Source organism: Neolamprologus brichardi, chromosome 5, assembly GCF_056152115.1.
Source record: "Neolamprologus brichardi isolate AB-2024 chromosome 5, ASM5615211v1, whole genome shotgun sequence".
NCBI lineage: Eukaryota > Metazoa > Chordata > Actinopteri > Cichliformes > Cichlidae > Neolamprologus > Neolamprologus brichardi.
Window position 1 is genome coordinate 4,920,249 of NC_142108.1, and position 27,635 is coordinate 4,947,883.

The 27,635-nt window shown below is 43.6% G+C and overlaps 1 protein-coding gene across 2 annotated transcripts in view; it reads left to right on the forward strand.

The window, feature by feature from the left end:
- pdzrn3b (PDZ domain containing RING finger 3b) overlaps nt 1-20,309 on the forward strand; it is a 102,166-nt gene extending 81,857 nt beyond the window's left edge. For both annotated transcript variants that reach the window (XM_087840519.1, XM_087840520.1), the window contains 7 exons: nt 13,099-13,352; nt 15,267-15,351; nt 16,812-16,910; nt 17,001-17,063; nt 17,163-17,264; nt 17,459-17,575; nt 17,936-20,309. In XM_087840519.1, coding sequence (XP_087696645.1) covers nt 13,099-13,352; nt 15,267-15,351; nt 16,812-16,910; nt 17,001-17,063; nt 17,163-17,264; nt 17,459-17,575; nt 17,936-19,441 — 2,226 coding nt within the window. In that variant the 3' untranslated portion in view covers nt 19,442-20,309. The remainder of the gene's footprint in view (nt 1-13,098; nt 13,353-15,266; nt 15,352-16,811; nt 16,911-17,000; nt 17,064-17,162; nt 17,265-17,458; nt 17,576-17,935) is intronic.
- Nucleotides 20,310-27,635: the final 7,326 nt, after the last annotated feature.

Consider the following 27,635-nt stretch of genomic DNA (forward strand, 5'->3'; position numbering starts at 1 on the left):
ATTTGTCCTGCCGGGATATTAAAATGCTTTTCATCACTCGGCTTGTTTCTACACAAAGGATCCAACTATGCTTATTAATTAAGAAGACTTTATCTAGCCTGATGACCACCACCCCCCCTCCTTACATTCATGAACTAGCCCCACCCTTCATGAATATTCAATGAGCAGCTGCTTAATAAACATGAGGGTCGTATAAAGCCGATCTCAGTTGCTGGCCTCCAAAAGCTGAGCAGGAAGCTGGAGAGCGACGGAGTGGGAGGGAGACATGTGAAGCAAGAAGGAAGGGGGGCGGTCAGTGTGTATGTGTGTGTGCATGAGTGTGTGTGCATGAGTGTGTGTGCGCGCGCGTGTGTGTGTGAAGGACGAGGCTGAGTGGCGAGATAGAGCCACAAGCTAGGGGGAAGTCAATCCTGTCAGCCCAAGTTGTCGTGCGGCTGTGGAAGAAAGACACATCGCACTGGAGTGGGGAGTGAGTTCAGAGAGGAGAAGAAGAAGAAACAAGATAACTGCTGCTTCTCTTCTTCTTGGCTCGAGGGAGAGCGTGGATGGTGTGATCTCCTCCACCATGGGATGCAGCCTCTGTACCCTGCAGAAGCCCGAGGAGCAATATAAGCTACTCTACGAAGTGTGCCAGGTACTGTGACCAAGCTTCTGCAAGCCTCAGGAGGAGCTGCTTCTTCTTTTTTTCTTTCTTTTTATAGGTTGTTTTGTTGTTTTTTTGCAGTTTCTGTAAGAGCCACAGTCTGGTTTGGTAGCTCCCAGACTTTGTTGAAGTGCAGCTCAGTTAGTTTGCGTCTCTGGGGGAAGGTCACTGGCTGAGTGGGAGTTGGAAGAGAGTGGAGTGGAGCTGAGCTGTTGCCGGCCGGAGCTCTCGCAGCTGAGCAGCCTGAACGCCGGTCACAGGGGTCAGTGAGAGGTGGCGCGCTGTGGTTTAAAGGAGGAGGGGGGTGACGAAGAGGCGACGGCTCCCTCAGTGTGTCTGCTAGTGTGTGTCGATTGCTAACCCACCTCCTCATTGTCAGTTGAATGCTGACTCGGAGCTTTTCGAGCTTTAACCCCAGTTTGACTTTGACTAAAGTTTATGTTTAACACTCGGGTGCTTGTTGTGCATTTTTTCTCCCCACCAAAGAAAGTGGACCAGGCAGATGCATCATTAACAAGCAGGGAGAGCATTTTCTCCCAAGAGCCCTGAACTTGTCGGTTTTTTAGCACTTTTTATGGCTCCAAGTTGCTCCTTAACATACTCAGGATTTTCCCACTTAAGTATCACTTCCAAAAAAATGAGCATATGCTACTTTTATTCCATCTCGTAATGTTGTAAATGATCAATTTTTTCGCTGTTGGGCTGAGAAAAGGGAACGGAAGAATCGATGAAGAACATAAAGTTGGCTCAGTGCTTTTGTAGTGTTAAACTTTTGTTGTTTTTTTGGGTCCATGTGGAAAAAAGTATGCGAAACATAACTTTTTTTGTCGTTGTTGTTGAAAGGGATCTAAGCAATTCTGCTCTTCTGCAGCATTAAAAACAAACAAACACAAAAACCAGTCCCATTGTGAAATTTAGCCGGATGTATCACGTGAGTGTGTTTGCTTGTTCTTTGAGCAGAGAAGCTGTTGACGCTTCGGGACAAAACCCTACAACATGTTGCCGTTCTCTGATCCCCGCGAGCTTTCCTGCGGCGACGAATTCAATTGAGACGACACATCCAGAGCGCTGGTGTATTCATGTGAGAGCGTTTGGATTCAAGTGTCAGTCTGCTCTAATGAGTGAAAACACTGACCCATCTGACAACAGACGGTGCGCGACTCTGACGTGTTGAACATCTTTGTGAGTGCTGCTGTCTGTAACACACTCAAATCTGCTTTTTTGTTGTGTTTTTTTTCTCTTCCTCCCTCCCTCACTGTCTTTTCATCTATAATGGAGCCCAGCCAAGTGTTATCCTCCTATCACACCAAATTACATCTCCATTTACTGCACAGGGTGCCGGGTGGCTAGCGGCTGGTTTAAATGAATGTAATGATCAAGCTCTCTGTGGATCTCACTTATTATCCTCGCCTTTTTTTTATTCTTTTTTCCTTTAAAAAAAGAAGCTCCCAGGGTAGATAACAGGAGGGAGTCTTACATTGTGCCTGCAAATAGTTTGGCTTTGATCAGGTCTGTTCTGGGGGGAAAAAAGACTAAAAGGTTTTGATTCTCTGAAAGGAAAAAGAAGGAGGGGGGGTTGTATTCAGGGGTATAATAAATGGATTATGAGTGCTAATACTGAGGTCAGAAAGCCCACCAACCAAAAACACAGTTTATGGAAATGTAAACTATGGAAACTTCTTTTTCTTCTGCTTTAACTTCCATCCTTGTGTCATCTTGCTTGGAAGTTGCTCTGGATCGGGAGAGCGTTCACCCACCTTTCCGACTCACGGCTCTCATGTCTGTGGAGAAAGTCGGCGTGCCGGCTTCAGCAGCACAGATCATCTTTTTCACTGAGGCGTCTGTGCTTCTAACAAGCCAATCGGCTGCCTCGCATGACAGCACAGATCTCACCTTTTTTCTCCTACTTCTGTACATCATATTTTAAAATGTGAGGAATACTTTTGTTGTGTGGTGTACTGAGACTTTGCTTGCTTTTTATATTGTACAGGTTACTGTTGTTTGTAACTTTAAAACAAAAAGGGGAAAAATACATGTTTTTGTGTTTCGTGTTGCCTCACCAGTGGCTCCGATGTCAAAAATATTTGTTTTATTTTCACCTACAACAGACAAAAAGAGCCAAGTCTCACAGTGCCAGCATTGCTTAAACAATCACTGACTGTAAATGCTTTAACCTCTATCATTAGTACTTAAGGAACTTTTAAGAAGAATTGCTTGTCTGTCCTGAAACTAAAGCAAAGTCGATTGTGATCGGGTCAAGTATTTGTTTGCTGTGCTTTTGCTTTAAATTGAAATAGTGGAGCAAAGGATCCGGCCTCTAGTGAGCTGATCTGTTATCAGTCTTTTATGTGTTACAGTACAGACAGACTTAGTCCAACCCCCCCGACCCGACACATTTAGTGTTTAATCATTACATGTGTCCTACTGGCGTGGGGGGATCCACTTTCTTTAACTTTCCTTCTAGCATTAGTTAATGATAGCCAAGCTGAGACACATGCTACCTGACTGCAGGCTATTGCAGGGGTTAAATCATTAAATATGCATCAGTGTGATGATCTGCTGCATGATTGATCATCACGCTAATCCTAAACTGTCAGAATGCATGATTTTTTGGGGGGCTTGTTTTGTCCTTTTTTGTTTTCTTCAAAACATATTGTAAATTTAAGGTTACTTGTCACTTGTTACGTCACGTGGTTAACAGTGTCTTTTAGTTTTTAGTGTCAGTCCAATTAGCGTGACAGTGTCTCATGAGACCTACCCAGCGTGATGTATAGACTGGTAATGGAATGGTATTTCATGCTTGCAGCGTCCCTGTAAATAACCATTTTTGTCTTTCGCTGTGAGATCAGATTATCTAGTGTCATCTTAGATTTAAAATGTCAGGTTTACAACATCAGACATCACGTTTGGAAGGAGAGAGCGTCGCTGTATCAGTGTTTTCAGTCTGTTGACTAAAAGCGAGTGTTTCAGGCCCTAAAATGGTGTTGTGTTTGTCTCTTTCAACCTGCAGCTTTTTTCCTGAAGGCTCGTATGACTTGTTTTGCTTCCACTGAGTAAATCAATCTACAGCTAATAAAAACAAGTTTACAGCTTCTTGAAACGCCTTTACTGCAGAAATGAAGAGAGAGGGTAAAATCTGTCGGGCGGCGAAGAATTACGTCTGTCACAGACGATGAGCTCCGAAAGGCGGTCTGAGAAACGCTAACTGTCAAAACGAGTGATTCAGACTGCTTCGGTATTGATTCAGTGATTCAGCTCCTCTGCTCAGAGTAATGATACCTCTGGTAAACATCTCCACCGGGATCGGACCACAAGTGGACTTTGTTTTTGATTGAAATAATTATCTGCTGTGCAACTTGTTTAATTTTTCTTTGTCTTTTCAATTTATTTACTTATTTATTGCAATATTTGATGTAAAGTGTGCAAATTGCACTGAAGCCTGGTCTCTGAATGTTTTGCCTCTGCAGTCTGATGGTGGCTGCGAGCTCATTAGAGCTTAGTCTCACTGAAGGCGGGCACATAGCTCTGGCGCTCATGCATAAACCATTCGGTAAAATGAATATGTAGTGCATGTTTGCGCCGCATGCTCTTTCATAGTGCAGTAGAAGGCGATGAGTGAAATATTATATGTGAGCAAATTCTCAGCTTGTACCTCTGGGGGCAATTCTGGGAAGTCGTTTTTTCCCCCCCTCTCCTCACTGATAACACACAGGCAGATCCTCTTGATCAGCGGCCCTGGCACGGCGCCCGCTCCACTCTGCTCGTCATCTCTCCAAGGACTTAATAATCCATGAACACTTGAAATCTTTCCAGTTCATTAAACACCTTAGCTCTAAATCCCATGTTGGGAGTATGAGAAATCTGGTTTTGCACTGTTCTATAAAAGTCAGCAGAGTTGCACATCTTTTTTTTTTCTGCTTGTTTGTTTGTTTTTTTCTACCTCGAGGCATTTTTAAGCAGTCCTGGCAAGATTCGAAACACTCAGTTGACTTGGTAACTTGTGCAATCTGTTTGGGAAGAATTCATTAAGAGGATCTGCATACATTACTGTCTCCAAGGAATTGCAGATTTTTTGTTGTTTACAGTGCTGACTGTCAATAGAGCCATTCTGGAGATCAAACACGGTTAGGGTCTATTAATCGCAGCCAACGCTGCAGTCTGTAGAAGTGTTTTCCCTTTTCGTCACGATCATTAAAGGCCTGAGCTGCAGTGGGCTCAGCGCTCCCTTTTCAACTTGACCCCTCTGACAGCGCTGAACCCTCGGCCCCTTTCTTCAAAGCTTCAAGGTAAGCGCCGTGTGGAGATGTAAGCTCAGCTGCTTTTGTCAGAGACTAGAAGGTAGAGGCCTTGGAAACTCTGTTTGACAGTCCTACGGCACTTAATCTCTCAGAAGCGCTCCGTAATGGCTGTGGCGCCGTGCAGCAGCTCTTATGAGACCCGGAGCTTAATTAGAGCCTCGGCACAAACTGCCCACTGCGGCTCAGATCCGTGCTGAACTGATCTGGACTGTTGTTTGCCTGCTAAATCTTTTGCTTTCTTAGCTCTCGCTTTCTGTATTTTTTTATTTTCCTCTGTTCCATGCATGTTAAACCAAAAGCGACTGATCTGCTGAGCAAAAGAAGTTTGCAAATGAGTCCGCTGGAACATTTCCTATCCGGAGCTTTCCACGCACCGCTGCCTAATTAGCCACATTTCTGATTGAACGCTGCAAAGATGTCACGCTCGGCTCAAGAAGCCAAGTTGTCATAGCGCCAGATGGTCTCGGTGCGACATCTTCTCCACCAAGCAGGCAAAAAAATGAGATGGAAATATTTGTACAAAACACTTTCTTCATCCAGTCAGTCCTCCGTCCCCCTTGTCCCGCTGTCAGAGACCCCCTCTGTCTTCAAAGACGCAGCTCTGCCTGCTCCTGGGCACCCCGTAACGAAGCCTGACACGGACAGCGTGCAGAGACAAAGCAGGGACCGCCAGCGCTTGAGCATGGCCGGTGGAGCCCGGCACTGTGCTTTTAATAACGGCGAAGATCGGTCCCGGTGTGCCGTCACATCTGTTAAACACTGGAGCAGGTGGCTGACTGCCACGGGGGAGCACTCACAGGAGCCTGTGTACTTAGTGTGAGCCTAAAGCAAATGGCAGAGAGGGATCACAGAGACATAACACGATGCTGACAGTACAGCAGTATAACACTGCGAGCCAGCTGCCAGTCTCTCAAACAGACCTTTAATGGACTTTGACAGAATATTGGCACACTTAATAGGTGTAGCATGAGATGGTGTTAGATATTTCTTGAGAGATTAACTCAACCAGTCTCTGCCACACAATTGCCGAAACAATTTTTCTTTTGTTTATGTTAGGAGGAATTGTCAAAGGAAGCACAACAAACGCACAGTCTTTGGTTAACCTGATATCGTTGTTATGTTAGCTGATTTCTTGGTGGTCTGAATAAACCAGAAGGGATGTATTAGCCTGCCAACTTCAGATTTAGCTGAAACTGAACCTACAAGCTAATCCCCTACAAAGCTATCATTACTTTGATGTAGCTTTTCCACCAGTGGAAATAACTGACAAGTAAGTACTAATTAAAGTCATGCTCTTATGCTTTTGCCAGCCCCTACTAGAGTGGCTTTGTGTGATTCACAGTTCAGAATAATCCTTTTTTATCTTATTTGCAGTCTTATTTCAGCCACGAGCCCATTTTAGCTTCCTTCTGAATCCCTTAAAGCAAATATTCTCCTTATTTGTTCGTCATTTGCAAACAGAAGGTTTGAACAGCAGGGTAGCAAGGCTTCCAAAACTTTAAAAATCGCGGTTATGTCTCATTTCCTGAAAAACTCCCATCTCCCACAATGGCTTAGATCCATTTCCTGTCAGAAAATCAGCATTTTCTGCCCAGTTACAGTTAAAAGATTGACTGATTAACTGCGTGTGTCGTGCAAAACACCAGGCTATGTCTACACTGCAACTTTGCCGTGTTTCGCTTCACCAGCATCGGTCTTTGCACAGATAGTGTAAATATGTCGATTCACAATTTTATTGGAGTTTACTGTCTACTGCAGCATATTTTCAAAGTGTTTTTATGCTATAAAATCCAAAAAAAGAAGTTAGGCAAGAAAAATCTTATTTTCCATCCTTAGTTACTTTGACAAAGTAGCATCTTCTGTAGTATTCACGTCTCTGATTAAGTCTCACAAGTGTGGCTTTATTTTGATACAAAGATTTCTTTACACAGTTTGTAATTGCAGAAAAATCCTCTTCTCTTTTAGTGGCATGATGTTTTTTCTTCTCATTTCAACAACAAGAAGATTACTCGATAAGAGCATCTGTGTTGTACTAACAATGACGGAATAAAAAGACAAGGACCAGTTACCCAAGCTTTCACAAATTCCTCACAACTATAACTCCATATGGTACTTAAAAGCTATAACCTATACATATTATATAAAAATATAATAGAGTACACAAACCTACATAGATTTATATTTTAAGCACATTGTGTTTTAGTACAGTGACATGTGCTCTATAAAGAAAATTGATACTGACTTTGACAAACAGGTAAAGTTTAACAATTTTTAAATTAATGTTGTCTTTGCTCACTCAATAATGATTTTGAACCAGCTCATCAATCTCACTTAATTTAAATAATATTTCAAAAGACTAGTAAAACCTTCCAAGTTGAACTGGCTTAAACTGTCGTCATAGTTATGGACAAACACTAGCCACAGACCCGATGCCACTCTAAGACGATAGAATAGGTGCTAGTCAGCTTTGAATAGGTTGTCTTCTAATTAGTTAGGTGTGTGATCATAGTAAAGGCCTCCTAATTAGTTTCACTCAGCTGTTGTTTTATAGGAGCAGCAGTGCTTCACCCTGATTGTCACAGCGGGTACATGATTAAAAGATTGGTGATTATATAATAAGTGTTCATGAACCTTGTAAGCAGAGCTTTATTCATGTATATACAGCACTCAGCCACAACAGTTAATACTGTTGCCCACTTAATACCCACTTAATGCTGTTAGCCAAAACAGCTCTGATCCCCTCAGGGTCACGCAGATCCTCTGGAGGTCTCTTGGTATCCAGCACCAGGACCTTGGAAGCAGATGTTTGATTTCTGGGTGTTTTTCATTATCTGGCCTTTCCCAGCATGGCATTGACTAAGAGCTCTTTTTCTGATTTAGTGTCCCAGTATAATGTAGTTATGGCCGTGGATGGCTCCAGTATGTCCCATCTCGACGCAGATTGTGGCTTTTCGTATTTACTTTTCTGTCCCCCCCCCCCCCCCTTCCTCTCCCCTAAGAGCAAAAATGTCTTTGCTTCCATGGACAAATAGACTTGGCCCTGGCAAAGAGCTGTGATGGGGTAAGCGTGTGTTTATAGTGTGGGTCGACATCTGTGTAGCTGGACAGTTAGGGGGCGCCTGAAGCACTGGTGTGAGATAAGTGCGTTAATGAAACATGGCACAATCCTTAGGTTTCAACCTGACTGCTGATATGAGCGGCCTCATGAACCTGACCCTTCACTTTGCCTTATACTTGTAATTTCATACATGTGCTGAGGGGCAGAGAGTGATGTTCCCCACACTCTGCTCAGGCAGGCCAGGCTACTCAAGCACACAGTGGGAGATACAGGCGTGCAAAAGCTATTTAAAAAATGATGTCTAATAGTCTATTTGAAAAGAATTTCTTATAAAGAGATTGAAAGCAGAAGACAAATGGAGTGAGGTGAAGTTCAGCATCTCCATCAGACACACATCACACCTTCATTTGGGCTCATTAGGCCTGAGATGGGGAGCAGAAAGCGTACTGGAAGTAATCTGTTTTATCCACAGCTGATCAATTAAGAAGCCAATGTCCCATGCTTCAATCAGCTTAGGTGAAAGTAAACAGCAGTATCTCTTTCATCTAGCATTAAGTTTTTAGCTGTTTGTTCTGTAATCCTCTGTAAGCTCGCAGGCTGCTGTAAATAAAGACTGCTGTGTTTCTAAGCCTCCTGCTGTGGAGTTTCCTGCCTGGTCAGTTAAAAAACAAAATGCAGATTTTTAAAGACTTGTGTGCAGAAAAATCATCAATTGCTTCTCAGGTTTTAGGTTTTTTCTTCTCATGAAGATGCTTTAAAGTGAAATAAAAGAGGGATTAGCTGTGTTTTATGAGTAGATTGACCTACATTCAGGCTGCCACTCAAACGTAGTATAGGCCCCACTGAATATAAGCCTTCGTGCTCTCTGTAATGTCAGCGCTCCTTTCTGTTGGGAAATAGAGATTTGGAAGAATTTGTCTAAGAAGTGTACCCAACCAGAAAGACGAGTGCTCCGGCTTTCAAACTGCTTGAAAATGTTCGTCTATAGAGTGAAGTTCCCAGGGTTTCCTCTGCCACACTGTCAAAGGCACCGTGTGTCTGGCAGAGTTTCCACTCTGCTCACCTCGCCGCATCTCCCCGAGGAACAGAAGCACTGGCTCTCCTCTTTATTAAAGGATTATGTGGTGATTCAATAGCCATATCAAAGACTAATGCTACATTCACTTAATATCCTGCAAAGCCTTTCCTGTATGATAATGATTAGAACTGGTGGGAGGGGGGCTGTCTTACTGGCATTGTAGTGTATCGGGCTGGTTTAGTCTCATTTTAGATAAATGCTCCTGTTAGCATACTGTTAGCATAGCGTTTCCACTTATCATTAGCTGCAGTAGACTTTGCCATGCTGGTGTCCAGTGTTGGGATTATTATTCAAAAAAAGTAATGTATTATACATTGTGTATTATACACAACGCAAAGCAAGGATGAAAACCAGCGTGGACTTTAAGGGCTTCAAGCCTGACTGCTCATCACTGCCTTTGTTGTTTCACTCTGGGTTCTTTGCTAGCTTTGTGTTAGCATGCTGTTTGTGCAGAAGCTTGCAAAGAGCCAAAGTCGTGTTAGCATCTTAATGCGGTTGTTTCTATCCTGGATGCAGGTTGCAGTTAGCATCACACTCTTGTTCTTTTGTGCAATAAAAAGCTATAACATAAACATAAAAAGCTATAAAATATCAATTTCCTCCTCCCACATACAAACTCAAATCGGCTGAATGTAATGTGAGCCTGCAGGAAGGAAAAAAGCATCACTACTGGTGTCATTCCTACAACATCAGTATTTATGTCATTGCAACCAGCCACTTAAAGCAAGCTGCTCATTAATATTATTATTGACATATTCATCCACCTTGCCCTCTTCCTTATGCAAACTTTGACACTCTTTAAACCCCCTGAGCTGACTCCCCTAAAGCAAAAAGCCCTGAAGGCAACGCTGACAAGCAATCATTTAGTATTTTTCCAGCCTTTTCCCTGAATTGCAGAGCTATGACATCACACCAACATGATTGGCGAGTTGAAATTATGAGTGATAACAGTGTCCGATTCAAAACTACGACTATAATTTGCGGTGGAGTGCCCTTTATGTTTTTTCCACCACAGCAAAAATACACAGAGTAAAAAGCCACTTTTTACTCTGTGTCTTTAAGCCCACACACACACCCCTCACTGATGGATGCATATAGGAAAGTTTGGAGTTTAGTATCTTACCCGGCAACACTTAGACTGCAGAAGCACCCACCGTTCAATTAGCAGATAACCCATTTCACCTTATGAGCGATGATGTGGTACAGTACACATGTGGCAAGCATGAACTAAAAGCTTGAGTTACAGCAGAACTTGTGTCTATTACATTTATTATCCTTGATTACAGTTATTTCCCTTGTTTCTCATCATTCTCATATTTAAAGAAGCTCGATTTCACTGGGAATATCTGATTAAATAAAGACTAAATAGAAATGGAAAACAGAGGCCGCCTCGCTTCATGCAGCGTAATATGAATATAATAATCAAAGAGATGAAGCCCACTGCCTGGCAGATAAGCATTTCTGGCAGCAGGTTGCCAATCACTGAAGAGACAATACACAGAGAGTCCCACATCAACATCTCAATCCAGCCTGATTTGCCTTCCAGAGCATCTGAGCTCGATGGCTCACACCTGCTGCCCCTTATTATTACCCAGCAGGCTGAAGACTGACACAGCTACCACACGAAGCACCGAGGAAGAGCCCTCCGTAGCACGAAAGTCCTGTGATACAGGTCGTCCGTTCTGCTTTTGCTTCAGATGTGATCATTTATTGAAGGAAAATTGGTGAATAACAAAGCCACAGCTGTGTAAATTCCACCACTGCAACGGTCGTTTGATTTCAAACTAATTAGTATTCCTTTAAGTGGGGCTTTGCCGCCCTCTTGTCATTAAAACGGATTTAAGCCAGGCCTCTCAGAGGATGCGCCGGAGGATGACGGAGTAATTTCTGCATGTCAGTCATCGTGGTGTCAGCGCGAAGAACGCGTCTCGAGGCGAACTCAGCCTTCAGTTGCAGCTGAGCAGCTGCTAAACCTGTTAAAGTCTGGCTTGTTTGGCTGCGCGTGTAAACTGAGTTGTGCGCTCTGAACTGCGGCTGAGTTGGGGCTTGACACGGCGCAGTTTGGGGGTCTCAGCGGTGCCGAGGCATTGTGTATTGTGTCGGGAGAGTGTTGTGTGTTTTTTCCCAGTGTGCCGCAAAGGGTCGCTCCGTGTCAGAGGTGAGCCTAGTGAATGGAGGCTGTGGGACCCCCGCCACAGTTGGGAGGAGACTCTCCCCCCCTATTGAGAGCACTGAGGCAGAATGCTGTAGGCACAACAAGAAGGGGACTAAAGGCTTTGTCTCTGGTTCACTGCCTTCAAGTAGGCTCGGGATTCCTGGCAACCAGGTTTAACTGCTGGAGCCTGCGTGCAGAGGGGAGAAGGCACAAAGGCGCTTGTTTTCCTCAGCTGATGTGCAACATCGTGGCCTGCTGTGGGAAACAAAGATCAGTACAGACATGAGGTCTGGACTGATTGAATTTCTTACATTAGCATTTTCTGTTATGATAAAACTTTTCCCACTGTTGAATTATTCCGAGCAAACCGCAAATTAGCTATTAATTTTTTTTGGCCAAGTTTTAATGTAGAAAAATTTAAAAGTCCACTGTGATGATCCAATTATCCTGCAAACCCAGGATTAGCATTAATCTGCTCTGGTTATTAGCGGGCACATGGCCTCTCCCCACAGCGTTTCCTCCGTTTTCCAGCCTTCTTCATCCTTTCTCTTTCAGCACGTACTCAAGCGTACCGCTTTTGGGTATACGTCCTCTTTTTATAAAAATATAGCTTCACTTTTCACGTTCTCTGGGTCAAAGTCGGGTTGTGTGTATATACCACCGTTATCCCCCTGGAGGTGTTTTAATATTGCTGCTACTTCTGATGTGTCGGACTACAGTTAAGTCTGCAAACTGTGCTATGAATTGGAATGAGACTGCTATAGCTGGGGGCAGGCACAGCAACCACCTACGTGTTTATCAGAAAATTAATCCTCAGACGGGGACTTGCACGTGTGTCAGATGTGAAGAAGAGTGAAGAAGGGATGCTGGAGATTCATGACATGCCTAATGACCTGCAAACTACATACTGATGTGAGAAAGTAGCTTCATTCTAGGTAGAAATGAGCGTGTGTGTGTGTGTGTGTGTGTGTGTGTGTGTGTGTGTGTGTGTGTGTGTGTGTGTGCGCAAACGCAGCAGAGAAGCAGGAGGAGGAGACCTGTGAAATGAGAAGACCCTCAGGCTCAGATTCTATCAAAGCTCTCAACACATCCGGAAATCACAGACCAAAAAATTCCACATGACGTGGTGATTGAGAGCAGAACGGCAGCTCTGTGTAAACCCCGATAAAGTGTACTGACCCAGGCTGCGGATTACATGCAAGAAACCTCAGCTGTTAATAAAGTTTAGCGAGCCGCCGCTTGTTTTGGATTTGCTCCCAGTGTCGATCCTCCAGTAAATTTCCTGTAAGATTTCGCCTATAGCGATAAACCACAGATCTAATTTGTACACCCAGCCGTGACCTTCTTGGACAGCGTAGATCTGCGTGCAAGTCACACTGGGTCTGGTGACATGTTCTTTTGAGGGTCTGTGCTCATCTCTCATCAGCACTCAGACACTTTAAGTGGCTCAGCCACACTTAATTAGCCTCTTCTTCGCGACTCGCTGCAGCTTTTTTGCTCAAATTAATCTTCTCAGGTTAGCGCCTGGCACCCACTCCACTGTCTCTGACGGGAGGTCAAATTTATCCTCTGCTAAGAAATTACTTAGCTAAACGAGGGCTTCTTCATGCAGCCACGGATAATAACCTTGATTAATTAAAGAGAGACTCTTCCTAATTAAGGTCTTACTCTGCGCGGTCCAACTGTGACCCTGTAAAACAAGCTGAAGGCGGTAATGAGTCATTTCTCAAACAGAACATTGCTTCTGATTTTGTGTGGGCATAGTGTGACGTGAGCTTCACAGAAAGAGCTCGGCACCAAATAAAAAAATAACCTTCTCCATTATTATCACGGTTATTGACCTTGGTGTCTCCTTCCTCCTTCCAGGTCAATGGAAAGGACCTCTCAAAGGCCACACACGACCAGGCGGTGGAGGCCTTCCGCACCGCCAAGGAACCCATCGTGGTCCAGGTTCTGCGTCGGGCCCCTTACCCCAAAGTGGCCAACCCTGCTGTTGACACCCAAGTCACAGACATCAGCACCCAGACGGACATCACCCTCCAGCACATCATGGGCCTCACCAATCTGCCCCCCTCTTCACCCCCAATCTCAGAGCTGGAGGAGTATCTGCTTCCAGAGGAGTAAGTACCAGCTCGTTCTTTTTACTCAAGGAGTTCAACCTTGCAAGTTAGTGAGCACAGAACAGCACAAGAACAACTGGAGGCAGACTATTTCAAGAGTAGTCAGAGAACTCCTGTTTTAAATATAGAGAATTCAATTCAATTTTATTTATATAGCGCCAAATCACAACAAAAGTCGCCTCAAGGCGCTTCATAGATACAGAGAAAAACCCAACAATCATATGACCCCCTATGAGCAAGCACTTTGGAGACAGTGGGAAGGAAAAACTCCCTTTTAACAGGAAGAAACCTCCGGCAGAACCAGGCTCGGGGAGGGGCGGGGCCATCTGCTGCGACCGGTTGGGGTGAGAGAAGGAAGAAAGGATGAAGGACATGCTGTGGAAGAGAGACAGAGATTAATAACAGATATGATTCAATGCAGAGAAGTCTATTAATACATAGTGAGTGAGAAAGGTGACTGAAGAAGAAAAACTCAATGCATCATGGGAATCCCCCGGCAGCCTACATCTATTGCAGCATAACTAAGGGAGGATTCAGGGTCACCTGGTCCAGCCCTAACTATATGCTTTAGCAAAAAGGAAAGTTTTAAGCCTAATCTTAAAAGTAGAGATAGTGTCTGTCTCCCAAATCCAAACTGGAAGCTGGTTCCACAGAAGAGGGGCCTGAAAACTGAAGGCTCTCCCTCCCATTCTACTTTTAAATACTCTAGGAACAACAAGTAGGCCTGCAGAGCGAGAGCGAAGTGCTCTAATAGGGTGAGAGAAGGCAGTTTATTCTGTAAATTAATTGTGGGACATACATTTGAACATTAAATAACTGTACATGTCGGACCTGGTAGTTGATCCTCACGTTTAAGCTTGGCTGTCATAAACTGATTTGTACACCCCTGAGTTTATGGGGCACAAATGAAGACATTAGCAGAGACCGTGGAATGTCAAAGAAACTGTGTTGCTAACAATTTCTTCCCCTGTCACCGATTCAAAGTGTTCAAGTTCCTAATTAAACGAATCTCAAATTTGAGGTGATTAATTAAATCGTCTACCAGTGGTTTTAAAAAAGGACACATTTGAAAGGGTCTCATAAGCCTTTATGTGTCGCCAGCCTTTCTGGACCACGTTTCTTCATCTTCTTAAAAGCTTCTTAAGCTTCTCCTGTTTCCTTAGTTTAAAGCAAGGCCAGCTGCAGTTAAGCACACTCACCCTCAGTTGCTAAAGACCCCTCACGCCTTTTTCACAACTTGCTTGTTCAGAAATTCCTTTTTGCCAAATGGAGAAGAGTGTCGAAATGTTTGTTGTTAGAACGCGGCAGTGTTGGAAAGGTCATGCCAGTTTTGGTCACCGTCCAACGTTTAACCTCAAATGCTAATTGAAAGAGCTTATCTTGCTCTGCAGAATGCACCGCTGCGATCGTGTAACGCCAGTGTGGAAGTTTGAAGGGAAAATGTCCCTGTCACTCACGGGAGATAGCAGCTCCTCCAGGGCACGCAGCCACATCGAAATGATGGCCGTGCTCATTTGCACATTCTCAAAATGCATCTTTTGTTTCTGACTCCGTGTGTGTGTGTGTGAGCCCTGGAGCCTGGCTATACTTTCCACTCCGTGGCAGCAGGAGTCGCCCTTTAATGAATAATAGCGATTTCTTTAATTGATTTTCGAGACAAATTAATAACACGGCGTGTTAATTTGTGATTAGCTTCAGGCTGCAGTTTCAATGAATCTGATTCAAGAGTGATTTCTTCATTGAATTCTTATTACTTTCCCACTACTTCTCCATTTAATTTTCCAACTCTGGGGCAAAATTAAATCCAGATTGACAAACGCGTCACTACTTCTTGTTTCCTTTCCTAATGTGTGTGTCCAATTTGACTTCCACTCTTTTCCAATTTATCCTATTCTCTTTTTTTCCTTTTCTCAGGCATCCTCCTGGGCACGTGTACTTTGACCCTGATTTCCTTGAGGGTATACAGCAGGACATAGAGCGGGAGGAGCTGGAATATGAGGTAAAAACACCATCTCCGTTCTTAGTCGTCCACTCAATGAAGATCTACTTTTGGACAGAAGTGCATTATTGCTCCATAAGCAGACCTGAGGTCGTCTCGGCGTCTCCGCTCCAATGGCCTTGTTAGCGACCCCAAGCCCTGATATATTGCAGTTATTGATGGAGCAGTCTCCCTATGCGGAGACACCGAGATGCATGCCAGACAGGAATCGAGTTGCTGGTTTGTTCCAGCAGATGCACAACGGTGACATCATTACTTATTAGTGACAGGGCCTATTAAGTCTTCCTCTGCTCCTACGCAGTGGAGATGAGGCCCAGTGGATAATTAGATGGCACAAGATAATAGGGCTGCGGTGATGAATCTGACGATGCTAACAGAGGCTGGAAGAGGCCACGACCAAACCTCCGTCGTGCACCTTCATTGACCTCTGCCAACCCTCGCTCCCCCTCTTATTAAACCTCAGGGGCCACCTGCCTGATATTAATATCATCTGTGGAGGTGCTCTTGAAGAATGACTCTGCTTCATAATGTTTAAATTCACACAACAGCAAATTAGCGATTAAATCAAATCCGACAGGTTGACCGCTAATTTGTTTATATTAATACCAGAAGCTTTTTTGTTTACTTTACTTCCCAAATTATATTTATTGTTTTGTTTAGTTGTTTTTTTGCTAGTTAAAAAAATAGATTCACACAGTCAGTGTTATGAATCCTGTATAATATAATCCAAATTAATGAATCCTATAGGTATCCCTGTGATTCAGTTCAATTTTATTTAGCACTAAATCACAGCAACAGTCACCTCGAAGCACTTTGTATTGTAAGATGAAGACCCCAACAGTCATACGACCCACTATGTTGCGCTTGGCAACATTAGGAAGGAAAAACTCCCTTTAAACAAGAAGAAACCTCTGCAGAAGCTGCAGGTATTTAATAAATCCAGAAGAAAGACTGCTACAAACAGCTAGAAGCAACAATCTAAACTTACCATACCTCACTATAGCATCATATTTACAGAATAAGAATAGTCATCTAATTCTTGGTGTTTTCCAGAGGTTTTTCCTCAAAGATGGTGTCCATTTTTTAGCTGAGAGTTTTTTAGAGTGCTAACCCCTTTCAGAATCTGCCCTCTGCCCCCAAAAACGAGCGCTGCTCATATCTTTATCTGTATCTGTGAGATTACACGTGTTGACAAGTGAAAAATGGCACTCTCCGCAACTGCAGTCCACTGCATCATCTCTCATTCTGTCATAAGGCTTTGTCAGGAGCCTGTGGCCTTGCTGCCTCCAGCAGAAAGATTCATTACAGAGATTGATGGATCACTCCTTCTCTGGTGTCCCAGTTTTGATCCCATTTAGATAGTCGTGAGACACAGACGTATAAATACAGTGTTTCTCTGCTCTATGGGCCAAAATAATTCCAGCTATGTAGGTTATTAATTTGTGCATGTGTCCTTCCAGGAGGTGGATTTGTACAGAGACAACATTCAAGACAAGCTCGGCCTGACTATCTGTTACAGGACTGACGATGAGGATGAGGCTGGGATCTACATTAGTGAGGTATGTGTCGCAGGCGGACAGCAATTTCTTTGCCTGTCGGCGTCAATAACGCTCACTTTAACTCACAAATGTAATGTGTGCTCTCTTTAGATTGATCCAAACAGCATTGCGGCAAAAGATGGCAGAATTAGAGAAGGTGACAAAATCATACAGGTATGATTTCGTGTGTGTGTGCATGTTTCTGTGTCTCTTATCATGACAGTGAACAAAAACGGCTTTTTTTATTTAAATGGCTCTTTCTGTGTCAATAAGATCAACGGTGTTGAGATCCAAAATCGAGAGGATGCCGTGGCACTGCTAACCAGTGAGAGCAACCAGAACATCTCCCTGCTGGTTGCCAGGCCAGAGATTCAGGTGATTTCACAAACTGTTATTGGTGTCAACTCAATAAAGGTTTTAGTTTGGAACCAAATGTGATTTCACATCAAATTGATTCAAATCTGAAAACAGCACTTGGACTTTGAATAGCAGATGGTCTTTTTTGTGTGTGTGTGTGTGTGTAAAACTTTGCATCTAACGAGGCGTCTCTTCTCTCCGCCGCGTCTCAGCTGGATGAGGGCTGGATGGATGATGACAGGAACGACTTCCTGGATGACCTCCACATGGATATGCTGGAGCAGCAGCACCATCAGGCCATGCAGTTCACTGCCAGCATGCTGCAGCAGGTACGCGCACATGTGCGCAGCGTGAAGAGCGTGCGCACGCACAATCAATCTCCACTAACACATATGTCCATCAATAGATTATGTCAGCTGAGCCCGTTCTGGCGAGGTGAACAGATGCTCCACGGTTTCCAACTGTTTTTTTCAATTAACAGAAATTGTCTTTGTTATATAGAACCTCAGGCTCAGCGACACAGCCTTTGTTATTCGTCTATTTGTGATTAAAAGTGCAATGAATGCTCATAATTAAAGCAGATGTGATATTAACAGTTTTGCACATATTTGTCCAAATGTGAAAAGCAGTTGTGAAACAGTTACGCTTATTTCTTCCCCCTGTGCGGTCTGTTTGCTTGTTTTGTTTAGAAGAAGCACGAGGAGGATGGGGGCACCACAGATACAGCCACGCTGCTCTCTAACCATCACGAGAAGGACAGCGGCGTCGGCCGCACGGACGAGAGCACGCGAAACGACGAGAGCTCCGAGCAGGAGAACCTCGGCGATGACCAGACCACGGCCTCCAACACGCTGGGCAGCTGCAGAAAGCTGACCTACAGCCAGGACACGCTCGGTAGCACCGACCTGCCCTTCAGCAGCGAGTCGTTCATGTCGGTCGACTACGCCGACGCCGACTTCCTGGGCATTCCGGTTGACGAGTGCGAGCGCTTCAGGGAACTCCTGGAGCTCAAGTGCCAGATGAGGAGCAGTGGAGCCCAGGGCCTCTACGGGCAGGGCGGTGGAGCGGTGGGTCAGGACCAGGAGGGTGTGGACAAGGAGCTTGAGATGCTCAATGAGGAGCTGCGCACCATAGAGCTGGAGTGCCTGAACATCGTCCGCGCCCACAAGATGCAGCAGCTGAGGGAGCAGTGCCGTGAATCCTGGATGCTGCACAACAGCGGCTTCCGCAACTATAACACTAGCATAGATGCTCGCCGCCACGAGCTGTCAGACATCACGGAGCTGCCAGAGAAGTCTGACAAGGACAGCTCCAGTGCCTACAACACTGGTGAGAGCTGCCGCAGCACCCCTCTGACTCTGGAACTGTCTCCAGATAATTCACTCCGTAGAGTAGCAGAAAACCAAGCTGGGCCGTCGGGCTCCAGCGGCAGGATGCTGAAGCCCCTCCTGTCTCCGGTGCAGGAAGCTTGCAGCCCGAGCCGGAGCAGAAGCTCATCCAAGGATCCAGATGGAGCGCTGCAGGCAGAGGGCAAAGAGAGAAAGCCCGGAGAGTCTAGTAAGAGCGGGCGAGGCTTCTCTCAGCCGCACTCACCTTACAAGCACGCTCACATCCCCGCCCATGCCCAGCACTACCAGAGCTACATGCAGCTGATCCAGCAGAAGTCAGCCGTAGAGTACGCTCAGAGCCAGATGAGCCTGGTCAGCATGTGTCGGGATCCCATTACCCCCAGCGACCTGGAGCCGAAGATGGAGTGGAAGGTGAAGATCCGCAGCGACGGCACACGTTACATCACCAAGAGGCCCGTCCGGGACAAGCTGCTGAGGGAACGCGCCCTCCGGATTCACGAGGAGCGCAGCGGTATGACCACAGATGACGACGCCATCAGCGAGCTGAAGATGGGCCGCTACTGGAGCAAGGAAGAGAGGAAGCAGCACGCGGTGCGTGCCAAGGAGCAGAGGCAGCGCCGCGAGTTCATGAAGCAGAGCCGAGCCGACTGTCTGAAGGAGCAGGCCACCCTGGAGGACAAAAAGGAGCCGAACATCATCGAACTCAGCCACAAAAAGATGATGAAAAAGAGGAATAAGAAAATATTTGACAACTGGATGACCATTCAAGAACTTCTCACCCATGGTACCAAGTCACCAGATGGCACGAGGGTGTACAACTCCCTCCTGTCTGTGACTACGGTCTAAGTCCTGTTCAGGCCTGCTAGAGGAGAAGAGACTTGAGTGTAATGGTCTGTACATAGGACTCTAACAGCTGGGGTGCAGATTCCTGCCTCGTTCAAGGTGGCAACACGTGTAAATAGGAAATAAACACCTTTTCTGTGTGAGCATTTTCCCCACTGCAGTGAAAAGAGGGCTCCTGAAACAACGGTTGGACCTCGAGTGAGTTGGATTAGGAGACCGTGTATGAGGAAGATTTTGGAAGCATAATTCAATAATCTTTTCTACCTTCGTGCCTGCTTTTTTGAAGATTTTTTTGAAACACAAATACAATATTTGACTTTTTTGGAAGGTTTTGAAAGTGTGTAAAGACAGTGTGCCATACATTAAAAAGCCAGCATTTACACTATTTTACATTATTTTGTTCGTACTATATATCTCTTCAGTATTTTTGCTGTAATGTGTACGTAATGCTTTTACCAAAACAATATTTTCCTGCGAGGTGAAACACTTAACCTTTTCAAAAGGACTTTTTGTAAATTAAAAAAAAATCCAACTTTTGTATCAAATTCACTTTGTTGTTTTGCTTTCCCTTGAATGGTGCTGATGTCCCAAAGTTTAAAGCCACCAGCGATGTACCGTCTGTTACATAATGTAGCGAGCATCATAACGTGATATCACCATGTATGTACGTATATTTAGAGAAAGACATTTCTCACGTTGCTGAAACTGAAATATCTGTTTGTTCAAGCACACACTGTAGTTGCTTTGGTAGGGTTTCATGTATTGGTCAGAATAACAGCTTAAGCAAATCTTTAGTTAACCACCCAATTTGATGTCTTGTAAAATGAGAGAAATAATAAATTATTGTTTTATATATGACGAGCTTTGAAAACTTGTGGGAATTTTGTCATTTATAAGAGATGTTGTTTATTTCCTTCTGGCATTTTAGCATTTAAGTGTTTTTACTCATTAAGGGGTTGGACAAAAGTAGATGGTGCAAGACTCCAGTCAAAAATATTCATGTCGATTAAGGCAGCGGTCCCTAACCTTTTTTGCGCCACGGACCGGTTTGTGCCCGACATTATTTTCACGGACCGGCCTTTAAGGTGTCGCGGATAAATACAACAAAATAAAACTAGTACCGGTACCGAAAAAAACAAGATTTATTCATAACACACGTGAAAAGACCCAGGAAAACCGAGTTAACGATAAAAACAATAACAAAATAACGCTGAAAACTATACATTTCACACCTGAGCCTCAACTCTCGCGGCCCTGTACCAAACGACTCACGGACCGGTACCGGCCCGAGGCCCCCGGGGTTGGGGACCGCTGGATAAAGGTATTTGAACCAAATTTGAAAATGCACAGAAAAAGTGTTTTTGTTCAAAGACATGAAAGAAAACGGGACATTTCCACACAACAGTACTCCCTTTCTGGCTCTTACAGGTGCCTTTCAATAAAAAGTTTGGAAAAATTAATGACGCATCTTTTTTCTCAAACTAGAGCCTGGATGTTCCCGTCCTCATGCTCGTTTTTGTCTCCCCCTCTTTCTTTTTCCTGTGTAGAGCCAGTTCTTTACACAGCTCTCTTTGTGTAGTCAGTGTTGGGAAGGTTACTTTTAAAATGTATTCCATTACAGAATCCATGCCCCAAAATGTATTCTGTAACGTATTCCGTTACGTTACTCAATGAGAGTAACGTATTCTGAATACTTTGGATTACTTAATATATTATCATGCTGTTTACAACTACGTGAATGTACTATTGCTGTGATTTATTACTGTTACTGAAGGTCCGCGGCTCCGAACCGTAGTAAAGGACCTCTGGCTAATACGGTGGGTTCTGTGTCGGGCTCGTAGCCGAAAACTAGCTTTACTTTGTTGTCTGGGTCAACTTTGCTAGCAGAGACAGAGAGAGGCGTTGAAAGGCTGCTCCAACGGAACTTATTGTTTTTGGAGGAAAACACGAACACGGTGTACAGTCGAGTCTTAATAGCTTACTTACAACTGGGCTTGTCAGGCTCTCTTCTTGGCTGCAGTGGTTATTATTATATTTACATGCTTCCAGCTCCCGTTTTTGCTCGATGACACCTCGTACTTTTCCTTTTTCTCCCTCCCTCGCTCACAGACACATAACGGGTATGACAGTCCATTCTCCCTGCAGCACGGACTACACTGCCTATGATGCTACATTCTTTAGAGCTATACCGGTAGCATTCTGCCTATTAGCTTAGCACAACAACAACAAAAAGGCCTCTCTCACCCAGGAAACACGCAGAGAGAGAGCGTCACCCTGTAACCATGGCAACCGTAACGCTGCCAACTGGAACAACAGAACGTAGCTGTCAAACAAAACCCAAACAGTCCTGACCCGCCACAATATGAAACAGGGAAGTACCGCCGTGTAATCCATTTATTTCAACAAAGTAACTGTACTCTAAATACCACCTTTTTAAACGGTAACTGTAACGGAATACAGTTACTCATATTTTGTATTTTAAATACGTAACGGCGGTACATGTATTCCGTTACTCCCCAACACTGTGCAGTACGCGTAGTTGTATGAATTTTTGTTTTGGTGATATTCTTTATTAAAAGGTCCACTAATTAATAACGTATAGCAAAAACACTCTGACAAGAAATGTTTTGTTAATTTTATTCATTTATTTTTTTATTTTTTGAGGTTTTTACTGATGGGGTATTGTCGTTACTCCACCACACGAGCGGACAGGTTGGTGGTGTGGAGATCAAAGTTTGCGAAAACAATAACTCAACAAAAGGTGATGTAGGATTTTGAAATTCCTACCATAGATCCGTCTACTAAAAATCTCAGACAGGTTTGAATCTCAGTGACGTCAAGGTCAGAGGTTGCATTTTCCAAAAATTGTGTTAAAGGAAGTCACGTAGGATTTTCAGATTTACACCACACATGTATCGGCTAGAAGTCCGACTGGCGGCTCTACGTTTGTTCTTTGTTTAGTTGAGTTTTTTGGTTTGGAGACTGTAACCTACAAAGGCTACAATAGTTTGTTTAAACACCACAAGAGTTTTATTTAAAACATCTCAACCCAACCTAATTTCCCACCAGTACAGAGTGATGTTGCTACAAATCTGCTCCTAAAAGCTTGAGTAGCTATTTCACTAAAGTTGTTAATGATTTGTGAACAACGCGTCTATTAGTCAGTAACTGTAATTTACATTTTTTACATTTTTCCTTGTGATATTAGCGATGATAGTGATAGCATTTTGATGTTTATACAAAGAGTGTCAAAGACATTTCAACCTCACGGCACACAGCAGTGCGTTTAGACTGGAGAGCTTAATAATCCATCAGATCTCTCAGGCTGCAACGCTGCTGAATTTCATTCAGTTCAAATCAAACATTAAATAGATTTCTTTGCTGTGCTGCTTAGTCCGTTTCAATATCTCGAGTAACACGTTTTTGATTTTAGCATGTGGTATCAAAGTCACCCTCTCTCTCTTGGAATACATTTTTTTTTTTCAGTCTAGGATGAAGTCTTACTGGTATCACAGAAGCATCCATTCATCTGCCAGCCAGTAGTAATGATAGCAGAAGTCCTGAGGCAAAAAGTGTTTTGGCTGTGTCTGCGTTTCATATCAGAACCCAAGTAGGGCAACAGCATGACAGGCTGGCATTAACATAAAACAGTCCAGTCAGTAGAGATCCCTGCTGTCCAAGTCTGACGGGGCTCAAGGTTGACAACAAAGATTTACATACTGACAGCCTTTTCTACATATCTCACAGTGGCTTCCCTCCATTATCTTTTCCTCAGCCAAAAAAAAGTGGTCCATCAGCTCGTAGCTCAGATCTGATGGGTCGTTTCACGCTGTCTGTAATGCTGGCAATAAGCTTTGTCTTATGGTGATGTCCCCATGCTGGGCTGATGGTTTATTTATCTGACGCCGGACTCCTACCATCTGTTACAGAGACCTTGTCGCCTCAGTCCCGTATGATCCTTCAATTATCGGCTCAGCGCCTCGTTACTGAGGACAAAAGCAGCTCACCCTCTGCTGATCCACTTTGTCGTCACCTTAGTTGTTCAGTGCACCTTTGTTTTTTAATGAGACGACATTAACAAGGGCAGGAGTAACATGAATTTAACGTGTTTACTCACAGATGAGTCCATTTAAAGATTGATCAATTTGAGGGTTTGGACATTCAATATGTAGATATTTTTACTTTAGCAGGTCAATTGATTATTGTGTAGGGTCTGAAAGTGAATACTAGAGCCCATTTTCCTGCCATTTGAACTCTATTCGCTTTGTTAAAATGTAGATATTTATTCAGTTGTATCTTTTTAGTGTACGCTGTTTTGTGCAGCAAGTATCTAATAAACATACGGTCTTGTCTGATGAACGTAGACTACATGATTTACAAAACATACTGAGTATGTGTGTTTACTCCACTGTTTCTTCCAAAGCTATGACACCTCTGGCACAGTTAAAGCAGCTGGAGGAGACTTCATCTAAACAATAACTTAAAGAAATTTCTTCCATTTGGGTTTAGATATGCAAATATTCAGCTTGTGCTGGTCCCAAGATATTTAACAAAGATTTATAAAAGAGTGCTGAAAACTGCAAACAAAGGTTGTAATATCTTCTTTTTGTTAGGGGATTCGTCAAGCTCCAAAACTTCATATATATCCCATAGTACGTCGTGCCAAACCCTGCTTAGTCGGTGTGTCAAGCTAATAGTCACCTAACAGAAACATGCACATCATGGTGATACTGATACAACCTAATGATACCGATTATCTCTACATCATGACCCCTGTTGGTGGAGGTGGGGGAATATATGGGGGAGCAAAAGAACATTTTGTCCTCAAATCTCATGTTAAAAACAGAGATGGACCGATCCGATATTACGTATCGGTATCGGTCCGATACTGACGTAAATTACTGGATCGGATATCGGAGAGAAATAAAAAATGTAATCCGATCCATTAAATATCAAAAAAGCACCTCACAAAACTTGCGACACGGCGTAACTCGGCTCATGACCGTAGCACCTCGGAGCAGTGTGCTCACGTGATAGAGCGGCTGTCTCCGAGGAAGTTATCCCAGAGAGAAGTAAAGCAAGTGTGTAAGTTCATCTCTGAATGTTTGTAAAGCATTCCCATCGACTGCCTCTTCATTCTGTCCCTCCCTCTCCTGCTGCTACTTCAGTCATGAAGCTGATCAATGATCAGCTGATCAGCTTTTCTGTCGCGACTCCCGTTTCTCTTGTTTGTTTTTGGCCCACTTTGCACTAGAAAGAGGAAACCAGCGGCTGAACAACAGCAGCACGTTTAACCTTGATAAACTGTTGTTAGAATTTATTTAATATTACTTTCTACACCAGGATCTTTTTCTAGTAGCTGACGGCTGGTAACTGTGCAGGGGCGGATCTAGCAAAGTTTAGCCAGGGGGGCCGATAGGGCATGAACAGGGAAAAGGGGGCACAAAGACATACTTTTCTTTCTTATTCTCATTTAAAATGTCTAGTTTTTAATAAATAATTATCTGAATCTTACACCCAAAGTTTTAATCTGATGTAAAATGTATAGAAGTCCATTACTGTATATAGTAACTGTTAAGTCTAATATACCCTAGTAAGCTATAGTACTTTTGCCTTTGGGAAGATACCATCTTGTAGTCTGTAGTCTGTAGTTCTGTTGAAGAAAGATGTTGAATCTATTTAATTATTCTTGAAAAATAATTGATTTCTGTGTATTTTTTTCACACTGCATCAAATTAAAGTTGATTACGTCGATTAAGCATCATGAGGTGGAGGGTGGTTCCCTATTTGTTTTTGCTGGGAGTTTGCAACCCTATTAGTTAGGTTGCTTAATATTTCTGCTAAGTACTCTTTAAAATACCAGAATAGGAAGGATGGAGTAGGTTTAAGTTTATTAGATTGATCAGTATTGCTGAACTATGAAATATTTTGGGTGCAGTGTATTTTTTACATACAGGTATAACAGAATAGTTTTGGTGTTGTTTATTTAAACTTGAGTATGAACTTATACAAAATGCAGCATTAAAAAAAACAGTTTTATTGATTAAAAACACACTATATCGGATTCATATCGGTATCGGCAGATATCCAAATTTATGATATCGGTATCGGACACAAAAAAGCGGTATTGTGCCATCTCTAGTTAAAAGCAAGAAAAATGTGCAGGCGTGAGGATTTGAACAAGTTTGACGAGGACAAAGGTTGGTGGTTCAATTCTTGGCAGATCCAAAGTAGCGCCAAACTATCCTTGGGCAAGATACTGAACTACAAGTTGCTCTCTGATGTATTCATTGGAGGCGTCAATGTGTGTGAGGACAAATTGCTTGGAGGGATTGGGCGAATGAAGCTTGTATGAAATGCTCGAGAACAATAGAAAAGCAGTATAAAGGAACAAGTCTATTTACCATTGGTACTCCCTGATGGTTGTGGCCTCTTTCAGCAGGATAGTTCACCCTGAGGTGTTGACTTGGCCTCCAAATTCCCCAGATCTCAATCAAGTCGAGCATCTGTGGGATGGGATGGACGAATGAGTCCGATCTATAGAGGCCCCTTCTCACAACTTACAGGATTTACTGCTATCATCTTGGAGTCCAGCTACAGGGTTGTTTTGGCAGCAAAAAGGGGCGGGCAGACAGGCGGTCATAATGTTGCGCCTTATCAGTGTACATGTTCCTCCCTTCTGTAGCCTATCACAAAAAGACTGACTTAAAATTCCTTTATGAACTGGCAGTGCTGTCTTCAGTTTGTATTATTAGTCAGTCTGGATAGTTCATGAATCCCTCTCGTCTCCATTCTTGAGTCTGCATCACTTATGAGGGATGATTATGATAATGAGGGGTGCAAGCTCAGCCTCTCCCTCTGTGTCTGGTAGAGTATAATTGATGACTCCAAGCTCTTTACGCTTGACCAAACCCAAGCCTCGTGATTTATGTCTGGGTACAAATCTCCGTGCGCACTCTTTTAATAGGAGATAACAATGTGCCATGCAAGGCAAACTATAAGATATAGCATCAATTCTGGGTTGCCCCACCAGCAGCATCACAGACTCCTTAGAGATTATTTGATCACGTACCTGTTTTGCTACCTCCGTGTGTTTTTATTATCGTTGGGATGAAAGTGTTGCTCTTCCCTTCCCCACATGGTTTGACAGTTCAGTGTTTGGCTTGGACTGAGGGACTCATCAGTTTAAATGTCAGCGTGGAGAAGAGGCCGACATTCCGGTGCACTTACCCATTAACTGATAAGGAGGCGGCTCCTCTGCTTCCTGCGAGCGCTGCCGATCCCAATGCTGTCTCACTATGGAGACGAAAATGGTCATACCTGCTCGATAAGTCTGGAAACTCCACCTCAGCTTGCCAGTATTTACAAGCAGACTGTTACTGCCTCTATATGAGATTTTACACATAACAATAGAATTCATCTCATTCACGTCTTGCCAAAAAAGAACACACACACACACAAAAACCATGTACTTGACCTACATTAACATGGCCAACTTTTTCCATCTTTTTGCTCGGTGTGACGATCCTCGGAGGCACGGCATCGCTCCAGCGAGTTCAGCATGTGCTGAGACTGTGTTTGCACATGTTGGATTAAAGAGAACAAGCTGCTGGATAAACAGGAAGAATCGCTGAACCGCATGTTTGTGTCTCAACATCAGTGGAAAAAAAGGGAACGCTCAATTGTCGAATCGTGCCCTCTGGGACTTTGATTTTTCACAATAAAACTTAAAACTAAAACCCCAAAAGTACTGCAGATGTGAAACTGGAGCCCAGCAACATTTTTTGGTGCTTTTCTTTTAAGTAGGCATCCGTATTGAGAGCGATTGTTCTGACCTTGACTTGCATGACAGATCATTAAGATTACCGCGCTAACCCTGGTAGATATTAAGAAAAGTGGATTTATGGTTTCATGTGGTTCTTTTTTAGTTATTGCTACTATGTAGCTACTATTAATGTACTACCATTAACTCATATGTAATTTTTTAAACAGGTCCCGGAAGCCAAAAATAAGAAGAACACACACGAGTGGATTTTTTCTGTGTAAAAACTATAACCATAATTTTTCTGAGTGAGCTGGAGAATAGCAAATGACATGTGTTTGTGTGTTGCTTTTAAATGCATTTTATCACTTCAACACATCTGCTGTGAAATCATGCAGTATGAGACAGTCAGGAGAGATGAATCACTCTCCATAC